This window comes from Sceloporus undulatus, chromosome 5, assembly GCF_019175285.1.
Source record: "Sceloporus undulatus isolate JIND9_A2432 ecotype Alabama chromosome 5, SceUnd_v1.1, whole genome shotgun sequence".
In the NCBI taxonomy this organism is placed as follows: domain Eukaryota; kingdom Metazoa; phylum Chordata; class Lepidosauria; order Squamata; family Phrynosomatidae; genus Sceloporus; species Sceloporus undulatus.
In genome coordinates, this window is record NC_056526.1 from 696079 (window position 1) to 715265 (window position 19187).

The window sequence follows — 19187 nt, forward strand, 5'->3', positions numbered from 1 at the left end:
CTTCTTCTGCCATGCAGGAAATCCCAATCAAAGCTTTCCTATTGACAGACGGCCATCCAGCCTCTAAGGAAGGAGACTCCACCATAATCTCCAAGGAAGGAGTGTCTTCCTCTGTCGAATCTTGAAATGCTCACAATCAAGAAACCAACAGAGAATTCCCTTCGGCTGCAATAAAGTCCCTGCGTTAAATAGCAAACTGGCAAGAATCGATCTTAGGGATGCAATTTCCGAGGCGAGTCCTTTGCAGTTTGTTATTGCAATAGTATGGCTTTCCGTATTTCCAAGGAGGAAAAAGAAAAGAACCAGGGATACAAAACACCAAAGCAAGCTGGAAATATACATCATTCATGGACAAGTTAAGAGCCTTTGGAAGGTCACCCTCGGAAACTCAGTCCCTATTGAATGCTGTAAGGATGTTTAAAGGAGGCATTTAAATGGGATTCGAAATTGACAAAAGGGCATCACTACCAATAAATAAAAGCACAATGGCTCCATTATTATTATCATTATTATTAACCTTTATTTATAAAGTGCTATAAAACAGCATTAAAAGTATGCAAAGGACAGGTATCCAGGAATTACTGCAAGCATGGGATATTCGGCATAGGAAAGGGAGTCTCTCTAGCAAAAGAATATGTTGCCAAGCTTTAAAATCAAGACTCAGAAACATGATTTGGCCACAAGCTCCTGGTTTGCAGTTATCCAATAAAGGGCTGGGACTCAGCAGAATGAGATCCACAAGACGGAAGAAAACTGGAGAGATGACATTACATTTTCCAAAGCGATATCTATTACCTGCGTCAGCCCCGAATATTGGCAGCCGGGGCTTAAGGCAAGTGAAGCAAACTGTTGAGGAAGGAAAACGATCCCTGACCAAATGCATGAAGAAAGCGGAGGAAACAATACGGGGCTCTGAAGAGGATCTCTATTGAGCGACAGAGAGGCATTTCAGGAGGACTTCCTTTCCGTATATTATTGTATTATTTTAGCATTATCGTGCTTTATACTTTGTGATGATATATGTTTGATGTCCCACTCTTTGGAGGAAAAGGTGTTATAAATTATTATTATTATTATTATTCAAAGATTAAGAAGACTTGTAGAGAAAATATTCCAAAAAAGTATAAATCCCCCAAAGCAAACCCTGATTTCACCGCCTTGTATAAGGGACACTGTTAGTCTGCCATTGCCTTTAATGGGATTTGAGCAGCCACGGGGGTCCAGGGGCCAAACCCCAGCGGATCCCAAGAGCCCACAATAGAGAGAGCAAATCATGACAAATCTCCTTGGATCCTGGCAAAAGAAACTATTACATGGTCAATACATAAAAGCATGGAAAGCTGCAGACATCTGGAAATGGTCACAGAACAGGACTTTGCAAAATGAGGCTGCCAGACTTCAAAAATGTTGGAGCAACCGTTGGCAAACTGTAGCGGACAGCAAATGTCGTTCGGTGTAAAGAAAAGGATCAAAGGGTTGACGGCCTCATTGGTTTATGCAGCTGACTATGAGAAACCCAAGAAAAGTGGCTGCAAGGCTTCACCGCAATCGGTGCCAAAAGTGTAAGTTCCCAACTTCAGAGGCAAGAAGACAAAGAAAAGTCTTTAGGATTCCAACAGATAAACATTTGGAATCTATCAAACAGAACTGTGGGTTTTGGGGGGAACGGCTTGCAATATGGAAATGCCGATCCCTGAAGACAAAGAGCAAGAGAAGGGGATGGAAAGCGCAGAGTCTGCACCACTGGGAACAGAAAGCAAATGTGGGCTGCATCCACACTGGAGAAATAACCCGGTCTGGCACCGCTTTAACTCTTTCTGGCTCAAGGCTGTGGAATTCTGGGAGTTGTAGTTTGCTGCGGGGCCTTCCTTCCTTAGGCTCTGCTCCACTCTGGGCCCATAACAAACTCCAACTCCCAGAATTCCATAGCACTGAGACATGGCAGTGAAAGCGGTGCCAAACCAGGTTATTTCTCCAGTGTGGATGCAGCCTTGATCCATAGTACAGCCAATTCTGTTGCGTTCTGCCACACAGTGTTGCCATTCAGCAATCAGACTGCCTAACAACACAACCCAAGAGAGGCAGTGTGGTGCGGTGGTTTGAGTGTTGGACTATGACTCTGGAGAGTAGGGTTGTTCGACTCCCACTCAATCATAAAAGCCCAGCCCTTGACTCTCTCTCAGCCCATGGCAAACCTCCTCTGAGCAAATCTTGCCAAGGAAGCCCCAGGATAGCTTTGCCACGAGTCGAAAGCAACTTAAAGGCGCACAACATCAGCCACAGCAATGCAGCCCAAGACTGAGCTCCGCTTATGGAGATGTCCCTGGTGCAGCTCCAGCCAGGATCCTGGCCTGTTTCTTCTCTGCAACTCAGCTGGATGTGAGGGAGGAATGCCAGAGAGACCCATGGAGATTTGACTTAATCACCATGTGCATGATGCTCATAGAACCATAGAGTTGGAAGAGACCCCAGGAAACATCCAGTCCAATCCCATTCTTCTGCCATGCAGGAACTCTCCATCAAAGCATCCCTATTGACAGATGGCCATCCAGCCTCTGCTTAAAGACAGCCTCCAAGGAAGGAGACTCCACTACAGTCTCCGAGGAAGGAGTGTGTTCCACTCTCGAACATCCCTTACTCTCAGGAAGTTCTTCCGAATCTTGAGGTGGAATCTGTTTTCCTGGAGCTTGCATCCATTGCTCCATTGGGTCCTATTCTCTGGAGCAGCAGAAAACAAGCTTGCTCCCTCCTCAATATGACATCCCTTCAAGTATTTAAACAGGGCTCTCGTGTCACCCCTTAACCTTCTCTTCTCCTGTCAATGGGTTTTCTTGGGTTTTCTTTGCCCTTGCCTCTCTCTGAAGCTTAGCCCTATGGTGCCTGGCCTTCCCTGGCGGTCTTCCCAAAAAGAGTGAGCCGCTTGGCCTTGCAGAGATGGAGGAAGGAAACAAAGGCTCTGTTTTCAGGCCCTGTTAATTGGGATAATTCGTCAGCAGAACAGGGTCAGGACCCGCTCACATATACAATACACACAAAGAGAGCACTTGAGCTTCAAAAACAAGGGCAAAGTCTGGGAGGCTCTGCCTGTGGAGACCTGTGTGAGTTGCATGGGCTGCATGTTGCTCCCACTCTGCAGAAGGGAGCATTAATGCGCCAGTGGAGCCAAATGGAAATGCACCAAATGCAGCATTGGGAGGGGATGTCTTCTCCTCCTTGCCAGTCACCTTTGGCTCTTTGCCCGCTTGGCTTTCTTGGAGGGATGGCGATGCCAGGGTCCCTTGGGGTGAGTCCCCCGATGCGCACTTCGCTCTGCCTCCTCTGCCGGCCTGCCTTCCCTTGCTCTTCCATGGCTTCCCTCTCGGTCCAAAGGCTGTGCAAAGGACCCAAAGGAAGGTCCAGGCTGCTCCCTTGTTTCTCTGGCTCTTGCCTGTTTGCTTTGCTGGGTGTGTCGCTGTGTTTGTGTGCGTTTGAGTAAGAGGCAGAGAGGGGCACAGAAGGGGAGCTTTTTCTCTTTTACTGTTCCTATGCTTTCCGCAGAGGGCCTAAAGATCCTCCAGATCCTCCCTGATCTTGGAAGCTAAGCACGTTCAGCCCTGGCTAGTCTTTGGATGGGAGACCACCAGCAAATCCCATTTGCTCGAGGCTCTGTTTCAGAGGAAGGAACTGGCAAAACCATCTCTGAGGATTCCTTGCCTAAGTAAACCCTGTGAAATTCATGGGGTCATCACAAACTGACAGACAACTTGAAGGTACACACACACAGAGGCACGCATGGATGTTTTCTATACCGTTTCAAGTTGGTGTCATTGTTGTTATCTCTTTATTTGTTGAAAGCCTTTATCTGTTGCCTCTCAGCTCACCTTTCATGCTCTCTGCATCTTACCCAAAGGGGTAAAAGCATTTAAACATAGGCATATATTGATAAAGATATTGCCCGTAACCCTCTGTCATGGTTTATGTTATGTAACTTTGCACAGATACTTAGCTACCTAGCAGAGGCACTAAGAAAGCCTGTTAGTGAATTGCAAAGATGTGTAACAGGACAATGGCAGGAGTGTCCTGATGTGCTTTGGGAGCACTACTAATGTGCATCACCATGCCCTGGCCGGTGTCTCGATACACAACAGGGCTGATGTGCATCAGTAACAATGCGCATTGGGACACTTGCTAGCAAGTGCCATTGTGCACCAGCCACTTTGCTGGCTCCCCTGAGTAGTAACGCAAGAGCAACGCTTTGCTGGAAGTCTTCAGCTCATGATTCCTGCAGATGTACCTTCGCTTTTTTGTTTGTTTGTTAATTGCCCTGGAGTCCATCTCGACTCATGGCAACCCTTTGGATGAGACACCTCCAAGTCCCTCTGTCCTCTGCTGCTCTGCTTAATTCCTGCAGCCCCATAAAACCCATAGTGGCCTCCTTCATAGAGTCCGTCCTCCATCTAATGTGTGGCTTTCCTCTCTTCCTCCTCCATCCCTCCACCTTTCCCAGCATTACTATGGTCTCTTCCAAGGAGTCCTTCATCCTAATGATGTCTCCAAAGTATGGCTTTCTTCCAGGGAGGTTTCTGGCTTGATCTGCTCTGGGACCCATTGGTTTGTCCTTTTGGTTGCTGTCCATGGGATCACCAGCCCTCTTCTCCAGCCCCACATCATCTCCAAGGAATGGGTTTCTTCCTATCTTCTTAAGTGTCCAGCTCTCACATCCATCCATGGGAATAGGGAATACAATGGCTTGTATGATTCTAGCTTTCATGCTCAGTTGTATATCCTTGCGTTTCAGGATCTTTTCTAGTTCTTTCATAGCCATTCTCCCCAATCTTAATCTTCTTCTGGTTTCCTGGCTGCAGTCTCTCTTTCTATCAATGTTTGATCCCAGGTCTGGGAATTCTTCTACTATTTCTAGCTCCTCATTGTCTAGATTCTCCTTGGTCATTATTTTTGTTTTCTCTATGTTGAACAATAAGCCTGGCCTTTGGACATTCCTCCTTGATCTTCCTTAAGAGTTGTTCCAGGTCTGTAAGGTTTTCTGCTAGGAGTATGGTGTCGTCTGCGTATCATACAGTGGCGGGTTATAAACCACCATAAAGTACGCGTTCTGCGCGTACTATGGTTAGCAAGGGCCGTATTAGGGTTAGGAAGGTTCTTACCTTCCTGACGGCCCTTCCTCCCAGTACGTGCGGAGCGCGGACTTTATGGCGGCGCCCATCCACATGGGTGCCGCCATTTTGACGTCTTGGATACTGTGCGTCCAGATGTGTCGTGGCGGAAGTGACGCCGCGAGGGCGCGCTCTGCCCCTCGTGGCGCCACTTCCGCGTTCCGAAAAGGAGCGCCATTTCGGCGCTCCTTTTTCGCTGCGCGTGGAAGCCTCGCGGTCTGGCCGCTGGGGCTTCCCTACGCAGCGAATGGCCCCTTGAGGGCTGTTTGTAACCCGCCAGTGTTGATCTTCCTTCCTCCTATCTTCACTCCTCCTCCTTCTGCGTCCAAACCTGTTTTTATTATTATTATTATTATTATTATTATTATTAACCTTTATTTATAAAGCGCTGTAAATTTACACAGCGCTGTACATACCATCTTTTTAATTGGACGGATCCCTGCCCTCGGGCTTACAATCTAAAAAGACACGACACAAAAGGAGAAGGGAAAGATGGTGGGGAAGGGGCCTCTCTAGTAGGATAATACATATAAAAGACATAGCAATACAGGAAAGGATTCAATAAAACAGACAACAAAAGAACGTCAAATAGCAAGTGACAATGATACGTTCTGCCCATAAGTTAAACAAGTAGCATGATAAGATCCAGGCTTGCCTTGACCCCTTTACCAATTGGGAACCATTCTGTTTCTCTGTCTTTTGTCCTGACGGTAGCCTCTGAGTTCAGATTCCTCACCAGGACGATGTTTTTACAGATCCGCTTACAAAAGCGGAAGTCCAAGTCGGATTCTTGTCCGATCCTCATTTGTTCCGACCCTGATCTTCATATTCCCACTTTCCCTTAGGAGTTGGGGGACTCCAGGGCGCTTGCAAAGTAGAACAGAGTGGGAAAATGCAGAAGGTCAGTATTGACATGGAAGTGACCAGTCCACAGAGCTATGAGCAATATCTCTGCTTATAACATCAGGGTGATGCTGGCCAGTGTGCGCTGGCGGACTGTCTGCCTGGGATGCTCCAGCTTCTCTCTCTCCTCTCTCCTTCCTCACCATTGTGCTGCATAGGCTTTGGCAAGTCCTCCTCTCCGTCTCCACATTGCAAATATGGGGAGAATTCAGGGGCTGGGCTAGTTTGGAAAAGCCTGGACTTTGACCAAAGCTTTGTTGTAAAATCCCCCTGCTAAAGACTTCTGAACAAACTTAGCAATCCTCTTACAACCGGACGTAAGAGCAGGAATAAGGGCCCAATGGATAAAGAATCTGTGGAAATGGAGGGCTGACTGTAATTGTACTTCATGTGCTTTCAAGTCGTTTCCGGCTTGCGGTGGCCCTAAGGCAAACCTATTTTAAGTGTAGGTTTTAGACTGTAAGCTGCTTTGAGTCCCAATTGTGGGAGAAAAGCGGGATACATATTAATATACACTCATCCCTCCATATTTGTGGCTTTGATATTTGCAGATGTGATTATTCACGCATTTTATTAAAATATTCTCTCTAGGAATATCTAGGTCCTCCAGCGCAACTCTATGGTCAACTTGAACCAAAAATCGCACTGGAGGACTTAGATTCCTAGAGAGGACACTCCACTGGGCCTTTGTAGCTCCTCCAATGCAATTCTATGATCAATGTCTGTTGGACGTTGACCACAGAGTTGCCCCGGAGGACCTAGAGATTCCTGGAGAGGTGTTATCTTGGGTAAAAACACGGTGTTTTTGTTATTTATGATTTCCCCATATTCATGGGGGTCCTGTGCCCCTAACCCCAGTGAACGACAACATAATAACAGCAAGGTTCTTACGCCATCTTCTTACCTTGCAGGGCTGTTGTGAGACAGGGATGGTGCCTCAGAGATGCTTGTGAAAGGGCTCTTGTCGCAGCCTGGCTTCCTGGGTGCATTAAGGAGGCTTCGTCCCAAACGAGGTGGGTCATTTTGGGACAGATCAGGGAGGCGAGGGGTCTTCATACACGAGACATTAGCCCCAGTCTTGTCATGGGTTGTGAGGATGAATGGTTGGGGTCTCTGGGCTGGCTGCTCTCCCCTTCCTCAGCCAAGAAGCACGCAGAGACATATTAAGACCTTTAGATGCTCCAAGTGCTTAAAAGATTTCGGTGCCCCTCTAATTCATTAGATATCCAGCCTCCCTTGCTGCATTGCTGTTGTTTTGTGCATAGTGGTTCTGTGGTGCCCACCTTCCCTTGATGCCCTAAAAGCATGTGCTTATTTTGCGTAAAGGTTAATCCAGCCCTGTCAGCATAGGGACTAGAATCCCTTTCTGGGATTTCGGCGCACACAAACACACACATACGCAAATGCATCTGAAGAACTAGGCTGAAATCTAGGAAAGCTCATGCTGCCAACTTCTTTCTTTCAGTGCATCTCAAAGGTGCTACAAGAACTTTTTGCAGACTGATTTTCCAGAGTAACACAGCTGTATCTTTGAATTAACACTTACACACACACACACACACACACACACACACACACACACTCTGAGTAATGCGGAAACATACCAGATGAGCGGCCCTTGGGTTGCACATGTCATTCAAGGCTGTTTTTGAGCCCCCCTTCAACCTTTCTCCTTGACCCAAAATACCGTTGAGGAAAACCACTCCCCTCGCAGACATACACAAGGAATACAAGTAAAGACAATATTGGGTCAACCGGTCACTCTTTCTTTAAAGTAAAAATGTCCCCTATGTCCCAGTTTGGAATGTGGGAGACCCCCCAAAAGCTTGGTCTAGTGGAACTGGGGGGCAATATTGCAATTGTAGTTCTGGAAATAGGGAAAGGAGACAAAGACTAGAGAGGCCCTTGATGGGGATTTGGGGAGAGGTCTTTCCCTCATAGCACCTTCTTCTGCCTCCCTGTCTTTCCTCTTTTCCAGGGCTGCTCATCCCAGGACAGACGTGGGCAGGGGCTCCATCCAGAATGTCCCTCGCCGAATCGAACGCAGGACTCCCGGAGGTGCAGCCCTGCTGCCACAAAGCCACCGCAGCGCTCAAGGAGGAGGAGAAGTCACCCCCCGGCCCCGACCCTCTGCCAGCCTTCCCGTCCCCCGGTGCATCCGTGATGAGGGTCTCCCGCACTGTCCACCTCTACCGTCCCCCCGGGGTCCCCTCCGGCTCCAGTCCCCTGGTCCTCCTGCTGCCCTGGTTTGGGGCTCCGGCCCATGCCCTGGCCAAGTACCTCTCCCTCTACGTCTCGCGCGGCTGGATGGTGCTGGTGGCTGAGAGCAGCGTGGGGCACTTCCTGTGGCCCCGGTGGGGCCTGGACTATGCTGCCCAGGTGCTGGGGCTGCTCAGGGAAGGGGGGCCCTTGGGGGGCCACCCGCTCCTCATCCACGCCTTCTCCATCGGCGGATACACCTTCGCCCAGATGATGGTCCACCTGGCTGAACACCCCGAGGAGTATGCCAGCGTTCGGGAGCGCATCCGGGGTCTCATCTACGACAGCCTTGTGGCTGGGAGCCTGGCAGACATGGCAAGGGGTGAGTGGGGTGCATGGGGCTGAGAGTGGGGTGCATAGTTTGGTCTCTCTTGCCTGGCCAGGAAATCCCTATGGAAGGAGTGGGGGAAAGGAAAACTGCATTTTTTGCTTAAGCTTCCAGAGGTCAAGTGTGACCAAGAGACTAGGGTTCAGTTCCTAGTTTGGCCATGGAAACCCATTGGGCAAGTCACACTCTCTCAGCCTCAGAACACAATGGCAAACCCCCTCTGGACAAATCCTGCCAAGAAAACCCTATGAGAGGTTCAAGGGTCACCGTAAGTCAGACATGACTTGAAGGCACACAACAACAACAACAACAACAGCAGCAGCAACATGAAAAACAGTAACAGACGTTAAATGAAAATTTCTGTTTCTCACTTGAACTTAGGCTTATAAAGCTAGTAATTCCAGTTGCATTTGGCCACAGGGCATCCTAAAGTTAAGCGATGGAAAAGGCGTTAAGATACTCATAGAAAGGGAGGAGGAAATAAAAAAACAAAATGAACTATTTTAGAGCAAGAACAGGACAAAAGACAAATTATTTTTGATCTTTCAGATAAGGCATCCAGAGGTTAGAGAAGGGGAGGTTACTATGTACAATTAGACTAAGGTTAGTGTATAGATAGGTACGTGTTGTATTGTATTTTTGGTGTGGTTTGTTTTATGGTCTATGTTTTGTATCCAAATTAATTTTTTAAAAACCCAAACAAGCAATGAGGGCCAAATGTGGGATTCAGGGGCCACACTTTCCGCACCCCTGATTTGCAAAGGGCAGCTTCCCAGTCAGAAGGTGGTGGTTATTTGCCCCCAAGTTGGCTTTAGGGCATCCCTGGAACCCAAAACGACTTAACGGAGGCGGTTGTACTTTGGAGATACCGCCAGACCACATTGGACCTCATTGGGAAAAGAGGATCATGCTCAGCAAAGAAGGAGGCAGGAGGAAAAGAGGGAGGCTCCATTACGGTGGATGGACTCCTTCAAGAAAGCCAGGGCTGCTGCCTTGAGTTTGCAAGGCCTGATCAAGGCTGTTGGTGAAGTCTCTCGTTCAGAGGGGCACCATGAGCAAAAGTTGGCTGGGGAGCAAACAACAACCATTCACTTTGGATATATATCATGAGGAGACATGACTCCCTGGGAAAGAAGGTGATGCTTGGTAAAGTGGAAGGCAATAGGAAAAGAGGGAGACCCTGTTACAGGTCAATAGATTCCATCAATAAAGCCATGGCTGCTGCCCTGCCTTTGCAAGACCTGAGCAAAGCAGTGGGTGGCTGGAGATCTTGGAGGGCTCCGATTCAGAGAGGTGCTGCAAATCAAAGCCAAAACAACAATAACAACAGCAAGAGGCCTTGAGGAGGTCCCATTCTTTGCAGCCCTGCTAAGGTCTTGCAAACTCAGGGCAGCAGTTGTGGAGCCCATCCACCTGTAATACACAATTCCTGTTTTCCTAATGCCTTTGATTTTACCAAGCGCTGTTGGCTTTTGGAACAAGCATTCTCTCATCTTCTCATCAGGTTTCCAGTGGCTTCTAGGGGCAGTTGTGGCCTGATTTGTTCTCAGACCCATTTTTCAAGGTTTTGGAAAAGCAGAGGTGAGCGAAAGCCTCAAATGAAGTTCTCACACTTTCAAAATTCAGCATGCCTTTCTTTATCTTACACTCCACCTTTGCCGCAACCTGACCATTCCTTGGTCCAGTCCAGTCTTGCATCCAGAGTGAAAACTGGGCTCTGCAATTGGTCCCATGCAGAGTCAGTTAAAAACCAGTACCCTTTGGAGACGCCGCAGCTCCTTTCCCACCTTCCCAGTTTCAGCTGGCTCCGATTGCATCCAAGCCAGGAAAGCGGCTCATCTTCTTCCTTGAAAACAGTTTACTTCTGAGCCCATGAATTTTTGAAGAGGCATGCTGAGACTTGCAACTCCATAAACAGGTTGCCTCCTGGGCTGCTGGGCTTGAGTTGTGATTGCTCATTTGCTGCATGCCAGGAGACTATTAATGCAGCCGCCTCTTGCACTAAAAGTGAGAAGGGGTTGGAATTTGAATGTCTAACTTCTCTTTTAACTTGGGAAGAGGTACATTTTATCCCTTAAAAATGGCTCCATTTCCCCTGGTTTTTAGCTCTGCCCCCTCAGACTTCATTGTTGTTCTTGTTGTGTACCCTCAAGTTATGGCAGCGCCAAGGTGAACCATCTGTTGGGGATGCTTTGTGATTCCCTGCATGGCAGAATGGAGTTGGACTGGGTGGCCCTTGGGGTCTCTTCCAGCTCTAAGAATCTATGGTTAACCTATCATGGGAGTTTCCTGGCAAAGTTTCTTCAGAGAGGGGTTTCCATGGCCATCCTATGAGGCTGAGAGAGTGTGACAAGGCCACCCAGTTGGTTTAATGGCTGAGCCAGGAATTGAGCCCTGGTCCAACACTTAAACCAATATGTGATGCTGGCTCTTTCTATCTGAAGTCTATTAAAGACAGGGTTACCTTTTCTTAGCCCCGTAGTGTTTGGCCCTTCTCTTCTTTCCCTGCTGCTTTAAGGATATTTCTTTCCTTCCTGCATTTGTTGCTAAGAATGCAAGACAAGTTCCCTGCAGAGTCAATGCCTGCTGAGGACCATCAGTTCTGCCACCTCAAAGGAGAGCCTCAGCGCTAGCATGCCAGGAGCTACAAACAAAAAGCCATTGCCGTTGCCGCCTGCCTTGTAAGGAGCAGGCGGTGGGAGACTCTGGGATTGAGCCGGGCATTCCCACGTCTGGGCAGCACCCTGGAGGTCTTGGCATTGTTACCTGAAGTCCTTCTCCCTTTCCTCTCCTCTCTGCCAGGTGTGGCCAGGATGACCAGCTCAGCCGTCCTGCGGCCGTTCATCCACCAGGGGACGCTCCTCTACTTCCGCCTCTTCCGCCGCTGCACCGTCGCCTATTACGAGGCCGCCCTGGACATCTTCCACCAGCCGCCCCTCCGCTGCCCAGTCCTGGTCTTCTTCTGCCACAACGACCCGCTGAGCGACGCCAGAGTCATGCAGCAGCTCCTGGACGCCTGGCGGGTGGGTGGCATCGCTGTCCAGGTGCAAGAGTGGCCAGTCTCCCACCATGCCGCGCACCTGCGCCTCCATCCGCAGGACTATACCCAGGCCCTGGACACTTTCCTGCAGGGTCTGCCCTTGCCCCCTCCCAGGCTCCAGGCAAAACTTTAGCCGGGGGAAGCCAACAGACCCTGACCCACAGAAGTGGAGGAAAGGGTCAGAACAGGAATAGAGGGCAGGGTTGTGGGATCAGGTGCCCCCACGCCCCACAAGGAGGCAATAACGTTTTCCAAAACCAGCCCCAGGGGTTGCCAGGCTTGACCCTGAAATGCTAGCAGAAAATGGCACCCAAGAAGGGGAGAAGGAATATTCCTAATTGCAGGAAGGATCTCTTCCCCTTGTGCCGCATGAAGGCAGAAGCCAGATGCGGGCACCAAAAAAGCCAAACTTGGCACTGACTCTCAGGAAACCATAACACAATCATCATAGGACCAGGAGACGGGAGAGTCCCGCCGGGACCAGCCTCTTTCCTAGTGCATTTTGAAATGCAAGTGGCAGCTGCAGCCAAGCCAGAACCACTCTCACTGTGCAGAGGAAGCAAGGGAGGGTCAGTTCCCTCTTCTCTCTCCAGCACAATTTCCACAATAAACAAGTTTGGTAGTTGGAGGGAATGCTGTGGATGTACTGTATCTTCATTTAAGTAAAGCCTTTGACAAGGTCCCCCATGATAGCCTTGCAAAAAATGCGGCCTGGAAAACACAACTGTTAGGTGTATTTGTAGTTGGTTGACTGGCCAAACCCAAAGGGTGCTCTTCATCCTGGAGAGAAGTGACCAGTGGGGTGTCCAGTGGGCTTCTATCCTGGGCCCAGTGCTATTCAACATCTTTATCAATGACTTGGACGAAAGAACAGCGGGCATACTTATCAAATTTGTAGGAGAGGATCAGAATTCAAAGTGATCTTAAATATTAGAAAGCTGGGCCAAAACTAACAGAATGAATTTTAACATTGTGATGTGGCAGCTAAAAAAACAAATGCGATTCTAGGCTGCATCAGTGGAAATATAGATCAAGAGGAGTAATTGTGCTGCTCTATTCTGCTTTTGTCAGGCCCCACCTGGAATAATGCTTTGTCCAGTTCTGGTCATCACAATTCAAAAAGGATGTTGGGAAGCTGGAGTGTGTCCAGAGGAGGGCCACCAAAATGGTGAAGGGTCTGCAAACAACCAAATCCTATGAAGAGAGACTTAGGGAGCTTGGGATGTTTAGCCTGGAGAAGAGAAGGTTAAGAGGTGATATGATATGAGAGCCCTGTTTAAATACTTGAAGGGATGTCATATTGAAGAGGGAGCAAGCTTGTTTTCTGCTGCTCCAGGGATTAAAACATGAAACAATGGATGCAAGCTCCAGGAAAAGATTCCACCTAAACATTAGGCATGCAAAGGGATCTTGTAGCACCTTTGAGACTAACTGAAAGAAGCTGGTAGCATGAGCTATAGTAGACTTAAGCTGACTTCTTCAGATGCATGCAGTGGACAAACATGGCTATGTCTTTGAATTCTGAACATTAGTAAGAACTTCCCGGTGTTTGACAGTGGAAGACGCTGCTGCCTCAATGATGGATGGTGGAGTCTCCTCCTTTGGAGGTTTTCAAATGGCTGGATGGCCATCAGTCACAAGGAGGGCTTGGATAGTGTCTTCCTGTGTGGCAGAGGGGGGTTTGGATGCCCTGGCCCTTGGGGGTCTCTTCTGTTTTATGTAATGGGTTTGTGCATTCTTGGGTGTTAGAACCTATGGACAGAGCAGCAAGGTTTCAGCAGATGGGTTGGGGGCAGCTTCACAATATGTGTGTGTGTTTGTGTGTCTTTGTCCCCTTTTATAAGACAGCCTGACCCAGGAGGCAGTTGGAAAGTTGGCCAAAGCTGGAGACTAAGCTGTGAGAGGGAAGAGAGTCACATTGAGGAGGGAGCAAGCTTGTTTTCTGCTGCTCCAGTGAATAGGACCTGGAGCAATAGATGCAAGCTTCAGGAAAAGAGATTCCAGCTCAACATTAGGAGGAACTTCCTGAGAGTAAGGGCTGTTTGACAGTGGAACACAATCCCTCAATGGAGATTGGTGGGGTCTCCATCTTTGGAGGTCTTTAAACAGAGGCCGGATGGCCATCTATCGGAGGTGCTTTGATTGCGAGTTCCTGCATGGCAGAATGGGGCTGGACAGGATCAGGGCCCTTGGGGTTTCTTCCAACTCTATGATCCTAAGCCTTCTGTGGAGAAAGGAGCGACAGGTCAGGGAGTTTTCCAAGGCCTTGACCAAAGGGGGCCCTCACCTCTTGGGACAAGGCCTCTGCCCTGTCCAGTTTTGCCCACAGATCTCCTGAGTGGAAAGAATGACAGGTCTTCATTTCCTAACTGAAAATTAGTTTTCTGGTAGTAAAATCCAGCTGCAAAGTATAACCAAATGGCAAAACTTGTGCAGGTTTTTTCTTTTTTTGCTCCCAGTTTTTGTCCTTCCCAAAACAGTTTCAGGAAACGATTCAGTGCAGAAATACATGCGAGTTCTTTGGGCAACAGCCGAGGGCAAACGCCTACCTCAGAGTTGCACAGCGTGACTTACTGCATGTGGGGCTACGTACTGGTTGTACTATGCAACCTTTATGTTGACTGGCAATGTTGCACAACCCCACCAGCCCCTGTATGCACAAGGGGCCCACACAGACAACTTCCCTTCTGCAACCTTGAACTTAATGCAGACTTTGCACATCATGCTTTGATGGTGTCTTCTTGCCCGGCAAGAAGGAGGAGTTGGACTGGATAGTCCCTCGGGGTATTTTCCAGCTCTAGGATTCTATGAACCTCTCTATGTGGAGTTGGGTATAATTGTGCTACATAACCCTTGCACTGAATGGCAAAGTTGCGTGCCTCAACTGAGAGTGTGAATGCACCCCACATGCACAATCATGTGCCATCTCTATTAATGGTGCTGTTGAAATTATAATGCATAACATCCATCCATGTGCAGCACATGATGCACTCCCATGTGTAAGGGCGCTGCACACAGTCCTGCTTTTGCACTCTTGAGCTGGTCAAGGACCCTCTGTGCAATGCCCAGCTGCGTCCATTGGGGAACCCAGGCATGCATCTTAGTTTACAGTTGTAAACTGCTTACACTGCTTAGGCGGAATGAAGTGGTATACAAATGAAGCTTGCTTGTTTTCTTTTTGCATCAGATGCAGACAGTGACCTGCCCATGGCTTCCTGCCTGGCCCCCATTTCAAAGGAACTTGACCCTGAAATCAGCCCTCCAAGCCCCCCATCCCATGCCAAGATTCACAGCAGGGGCATTGCAAGAGTGCCTTTATATCAAGACAACCGTCGAGCCCTCCACCCCAAATCGCTGAAGGAGGCACCTGAAGTTGCACAAAGTGTCTCGATGCAAATGGTGGGGTGGGAGAACGTGGCTGCCCACATCCCTTCTGCCAATGCACCCCACGACAGAACAGACCTCCTAAGTCTGATTTATGAATTGAAAGGTCAAGAACCTAGGGTTGGGGGTGGCAAGGGATGGAGAGAAGGTGCTGGCTCCCCTTGCTTCCCCATCCTAGGCCTGGTGCAACCCTGGACTAGTCACTGGAGCCTTGCCAAGGATGCTCTGTAGCCTTTTTATTATTTAATATATGGAGAGACACAATGTTGGACCCTAACATGCTCAAAAGCTACAGCCTTCAAAAGGGAGGTGGGGTGTTGCTGGGCATAGGGAATGCAACTGTGCCATCTAAGCGCCCTGACCGTCCATCCATCACAGGAGGCGGGAGACCCTGACCCACGCCTCCCACCCCCCACCCCTTCTCTAGGGGAGAGCAGCTGTGCCCATGACTTCTGCAAAAGGGAAGGAAGGGACCCTGGGGCCCTTTGGCCAAAGGTGCTGGGCTCAGCCTGGATCTGACCTGGGTGGGATAGGCCAAGTCTCTGGGCCAGTCAGGGAGACCCTGTGCCCCATAGCCAGTCCACTACCTGACCCCTTGTTAAGAACCCCAGAAGTGCAAGGACAGACAGACAGACACTCTCAGGCGCCCACTTTTGCATCTGGGCCTTCCCCCCCACGGCTAAAAAGCAGCACTCAAGGCTGGCCGAAATGGAGAGAGGAAGACTGTCTCTGCCAGGAAAGGGCCCACAATGAAACTAGCGGTGACCCCTTGTCAGAAGGGGAGGACAGAGGAGGTCGGCCTCCAACCATTTCGGGGAGGTCAGCCTCCTCCCCCCCAGCTGCCTTCAGAACTATGAAGGGGGCTCCCCAGGGGCAAGAAGTCCATTAGGCCGGTCAGCAGGAGAGAAGGATGAGGGCCGAGAGAGTGGTCAGCGGCCCCCAGGGAAGCTGCAGCGCCAGAAAGCCTACTACTAACACCCCCTCCCACCTTCAGAATGGAGGGCCAGCTGTCCAAAAAAAGGTCAGAGGGTGGGGTCCCTGTGCCCCCCACTCACCCCCTGAGAGCCACCACCATCTCGCCAAAGAGAGTCCAGCAGTTCAAAGGTATAACTCCCCAGAGATGGTGGGAGAGGTGTGGTGTGTCCAGGTGGCACCAGTTGGGGGTCCACAGTGCCAGTCTTATGCCCGTGGGCAGCCCCTACCCATCATCCACTGGGGCCAGGGAGGGTGAGCCAGTCAGTCAGGTGCGGTGGCGGTGTCCGCTGGTGGCAGCAAGTGGGGTGGGGACGGTGGGACCCGTTCGCTGACCAGTGCTGCTGCCACTGCCGCTCCGGAAGCCCTCCTCAGTACAGCCGCTTCTCGTAACTGCAGGGGGGGGGAAGGGGTCAGGGAAAATGGGGGCAGGGAAAAGAACAGGGGTCAGCACCTGTGGGGCAGCTGAGCACACCTGGAACTGTCTGCAAAAAGATACAGTGCTTTGCAGAAGGACTTACCCGCCCTTGACCTTTGCAAGTCCCCATCCCACTTTTGAACCATAATCATCATCATCATCATCATAATGTCATTGTCATCATCTACCACAGTGCTAAGTCTCTCATGTGCATCAAGTGGTAACACTGCCAATAAAATAGTTGGGAGAAGTCGAGGGAAGTGTGTGCACACACTTGTACACAAGTATATGTGTGAATACTTGTGCAAGACACTCTCTGTGGACAAAGGAGAGGAGCCCCGTGGAGGAATCCAGTGCCACCTTTAAGACTCATTTATTCCAGTATTTGTGGATTCCAAATCAAGTCTTCAGACACACTTCGAATACTTCACCAATGCATTTGAAAAGAATGGAGTGAAATTCACCAAAACAACAAAGCAAATGATTTTAAAGGTTGCCCCACATTTCCTCCTCTGCCCCCATTTCTTTCTTTCTCTGTTATTCTAAAGCAGCCAGAAGGTGCCATACTTGGCAGTCATCGAACTGTGGACTACACTGCCATGAGATTTAACAATGGCTCTTAAAAGAAGGGCTGGATAAATTCATGGACCACCTATGGCTACGCTGCAGGGTATGGTCTATGGCTCTGAGTATCAAAGGCATAGGCAGCTTCAATAGAGCAGGAGACAAGGGGGTTCCACATAGAACCAGAGAGTTGGAAGAGACCCCAAGAAGGACCCTGATCCAGTCTAACCCCCTTCTTCTGCCATGCAGGAACTCTCCATCAAAGCACTCCCTGTGACAGATGGCTTCTGCTTAAAGACCTTCTTGGGCCACGGTGGGAACAGGGGACATTGGACTTCACAGGAACCCCCTAGTCTGAACCAACATGGTGCTTTGTACATACCTTTAGAACAGGCCACAACACCGCCGCCCTCTCCAAAAAAACCCCATGCTACCCTTTCCGAGAGCTTGTCCCCGAAGCAAAACTAGAGCCTTGGAAAGCACCTCAGCCTTCTTGAGCCCCCAGCATGGCTGCTCCAGCCACTCTGGCCTCCTGGACTACCCAGTGTGTATTGGGGGGAGTGGGTTCGAGAGCACCCCATTACCAAAGGAAGCCCAACTCTGCAAATTCTGCACTTTTGCTGGTTCTACTGGATGCTTAATCTACTCTCCACCCCAAAGAGACCAGGCATGGAGGTATTTGGCTCTGCCACTGCTACACACACAGAGATGCATACACAGAGACCCAAATTTCTATCCATTGCTCATTGTCATCACATGGGAAAAGTCCTGCTCCAAACAGAGAACACAAGGCAGAAGAGGATTGCAGTGCGGAAGCAGAGAACAAAATAGGCAAGTTGTTGTTGGTGGTGGTGAGACAAGGGAAAATGGGGCAGTTTGGGACTCAGGAGGGGCAGCAGTGGACTTCCAGATGATGGGATGGGGGCAAGTGGCGTGGGGGTCTCAGGGAGGGGACACTGTGGTCTGGAGCGACCCAGAGGGAGAAAGCCCCAAGGCAGGGGCAAAAGTGAAACCCCAGCCAAGGATGGGGAATTCAGAGACTGCACTGTATTCGTCTGGAATATCAGTCTGCAAAGGGGTCTTGTAGCACCTTTGGCACTAACTGTGCAAAGGAAGTTGCAGCAGAAGCTTTCATAGACATGGGCTCCTTCCTCAGACACTTGGGACAGAACAGGGCAGAAGCTTTTGTGGACTTAGCTCTCCTTCCTCAGATGCATGGCATGAACCGGGCGTATGTTTTCGTACATTTGGTCTCCTTCCTTAGATGCATGGAGTAAACTGGGCATAAACTTTCATAGACTTGGTCTCCTTCCCCAGATGGATGGTGTGAACTGGCCATAAGCTTTCATAGTCTCCATAGACTTGGTCTACTTCCCCAGATGCTTGGACAGAACAGGGCATAAGCTTCAGCAGACTTATGTCTCCTTCCTCAGATGCATGGAGTGAACTGGACCAAAGGTCTTTCCTCTATGACCAAGTTTGTTATGCTGCAAACTCTTTTGCACAGTTAGTCTCAGAGGTGACTGTGCAAATCTGCAAACAGCCAGATTGGTCACCAGTTCGTCTAGGTTTGACCATATAACACCTATTTTGAAAGATCTTCATTGGCTTCCCATTCGCTTCCGGGCGCAATACAAGGTGTTGGTTATTACCTTTAAAGCCCTATATGGCTCGGGTCCAAGTTACTTATGGGACCGCTTCTCCCTACATAATCCGCCCCGCACCCTCAGAACATCAGGAAAGAACTTAATGGAAACAACGTCTACTCACTATGTGTCAACCTTGCAAAGGGCCTTTACTACAGCGGCTCCGAGATTTTGTGGAACAGCCTCCCAGAGGAGGTTCGCTTGATGACCTCCCTGGAGCCACTCAGAAAGGCAGTGGACACAGAACTCTTCCGTCGAGCAAACCCCTCCCTCCCCCCGATATGACATGGCCAAGAATCTTCTGCCGCCTTATGTCTGTTGAATTTATTAATTGTTTAACTGTTGAGGCTTTTAATGAATTAATGGTTTTAATGGTTTACATGTGTATGGATTGGATTGTGTATTTTGTACAATTTCAAGTAGTCTGTAACCCCGCTTCAATCCATTGGGAGAAGCGGGGAAACATAAATGATGATGATGATGATGATGATGATGATGATGATGATGATGATGATGATGA

The 19187-nt window shown here is 49.4% G+C and overlaps 2 protein-coding genes across 6 annotated transcripts in view; one reads left to right on the plus strand and one right to left on the minus strand.

The window, feature by feature from the left end:
* Positions 1–12521, plus strand: part of LOC121931912 (transmembrane protein 53-A-like) — an 18137-nt gene extending 5616 nt beyond the window's left edge. Inside the window, exons 2-5 of one of the 2 annotated variants that reach the window (XM_042470052.1) lie at positions 6968–7069; positions 8035–8637; positions 11195–11324; positions 11446–12521. In XM_042470052.1, coding sequence (XP_042325986.1) covers positions 7000–7069; positions 8035–8637; positions 11195–11324; positions 11446–11980 — 1338 coding nt within the window. In that variant the 5' untranslated portion in view covers positions 6968–6999 and the 3' untranslated portion in view covers positions 11981–12521. The remainder of the gene's footprint in view (positions 1–6967; positions 7070–8034; positions 8638–11194; positions 11325–11445) is intronic. The other variant, XM_042470053.1, reaches the window with a different exon arrangement.
* A 2767-nt stretch (positions 12522–15288) lies between these two features.
* The window catches only part of IMPDH1 (inosine monophosphate dehydrogenase 1), a 57160-nt gene continuing 53261 nt past the window's right edge, over positions 15289–19187 (minus strand). For all 4 annotated transcript variants that reach the window (XM_042468707.1, XM_042468708.1, XM_042468709.1 and 1 more), the window contains one exon: positions 15289–16432. In XM_042468707.1, coding sequence (XP_042324641.1) covers positions 16308–16432 — 125 coding nt within the window. In that variant the 3' untranslated portion in view covers positions 15289–16307. The remainder of the gene's footprint in view (positions 16433–19187) is intronic.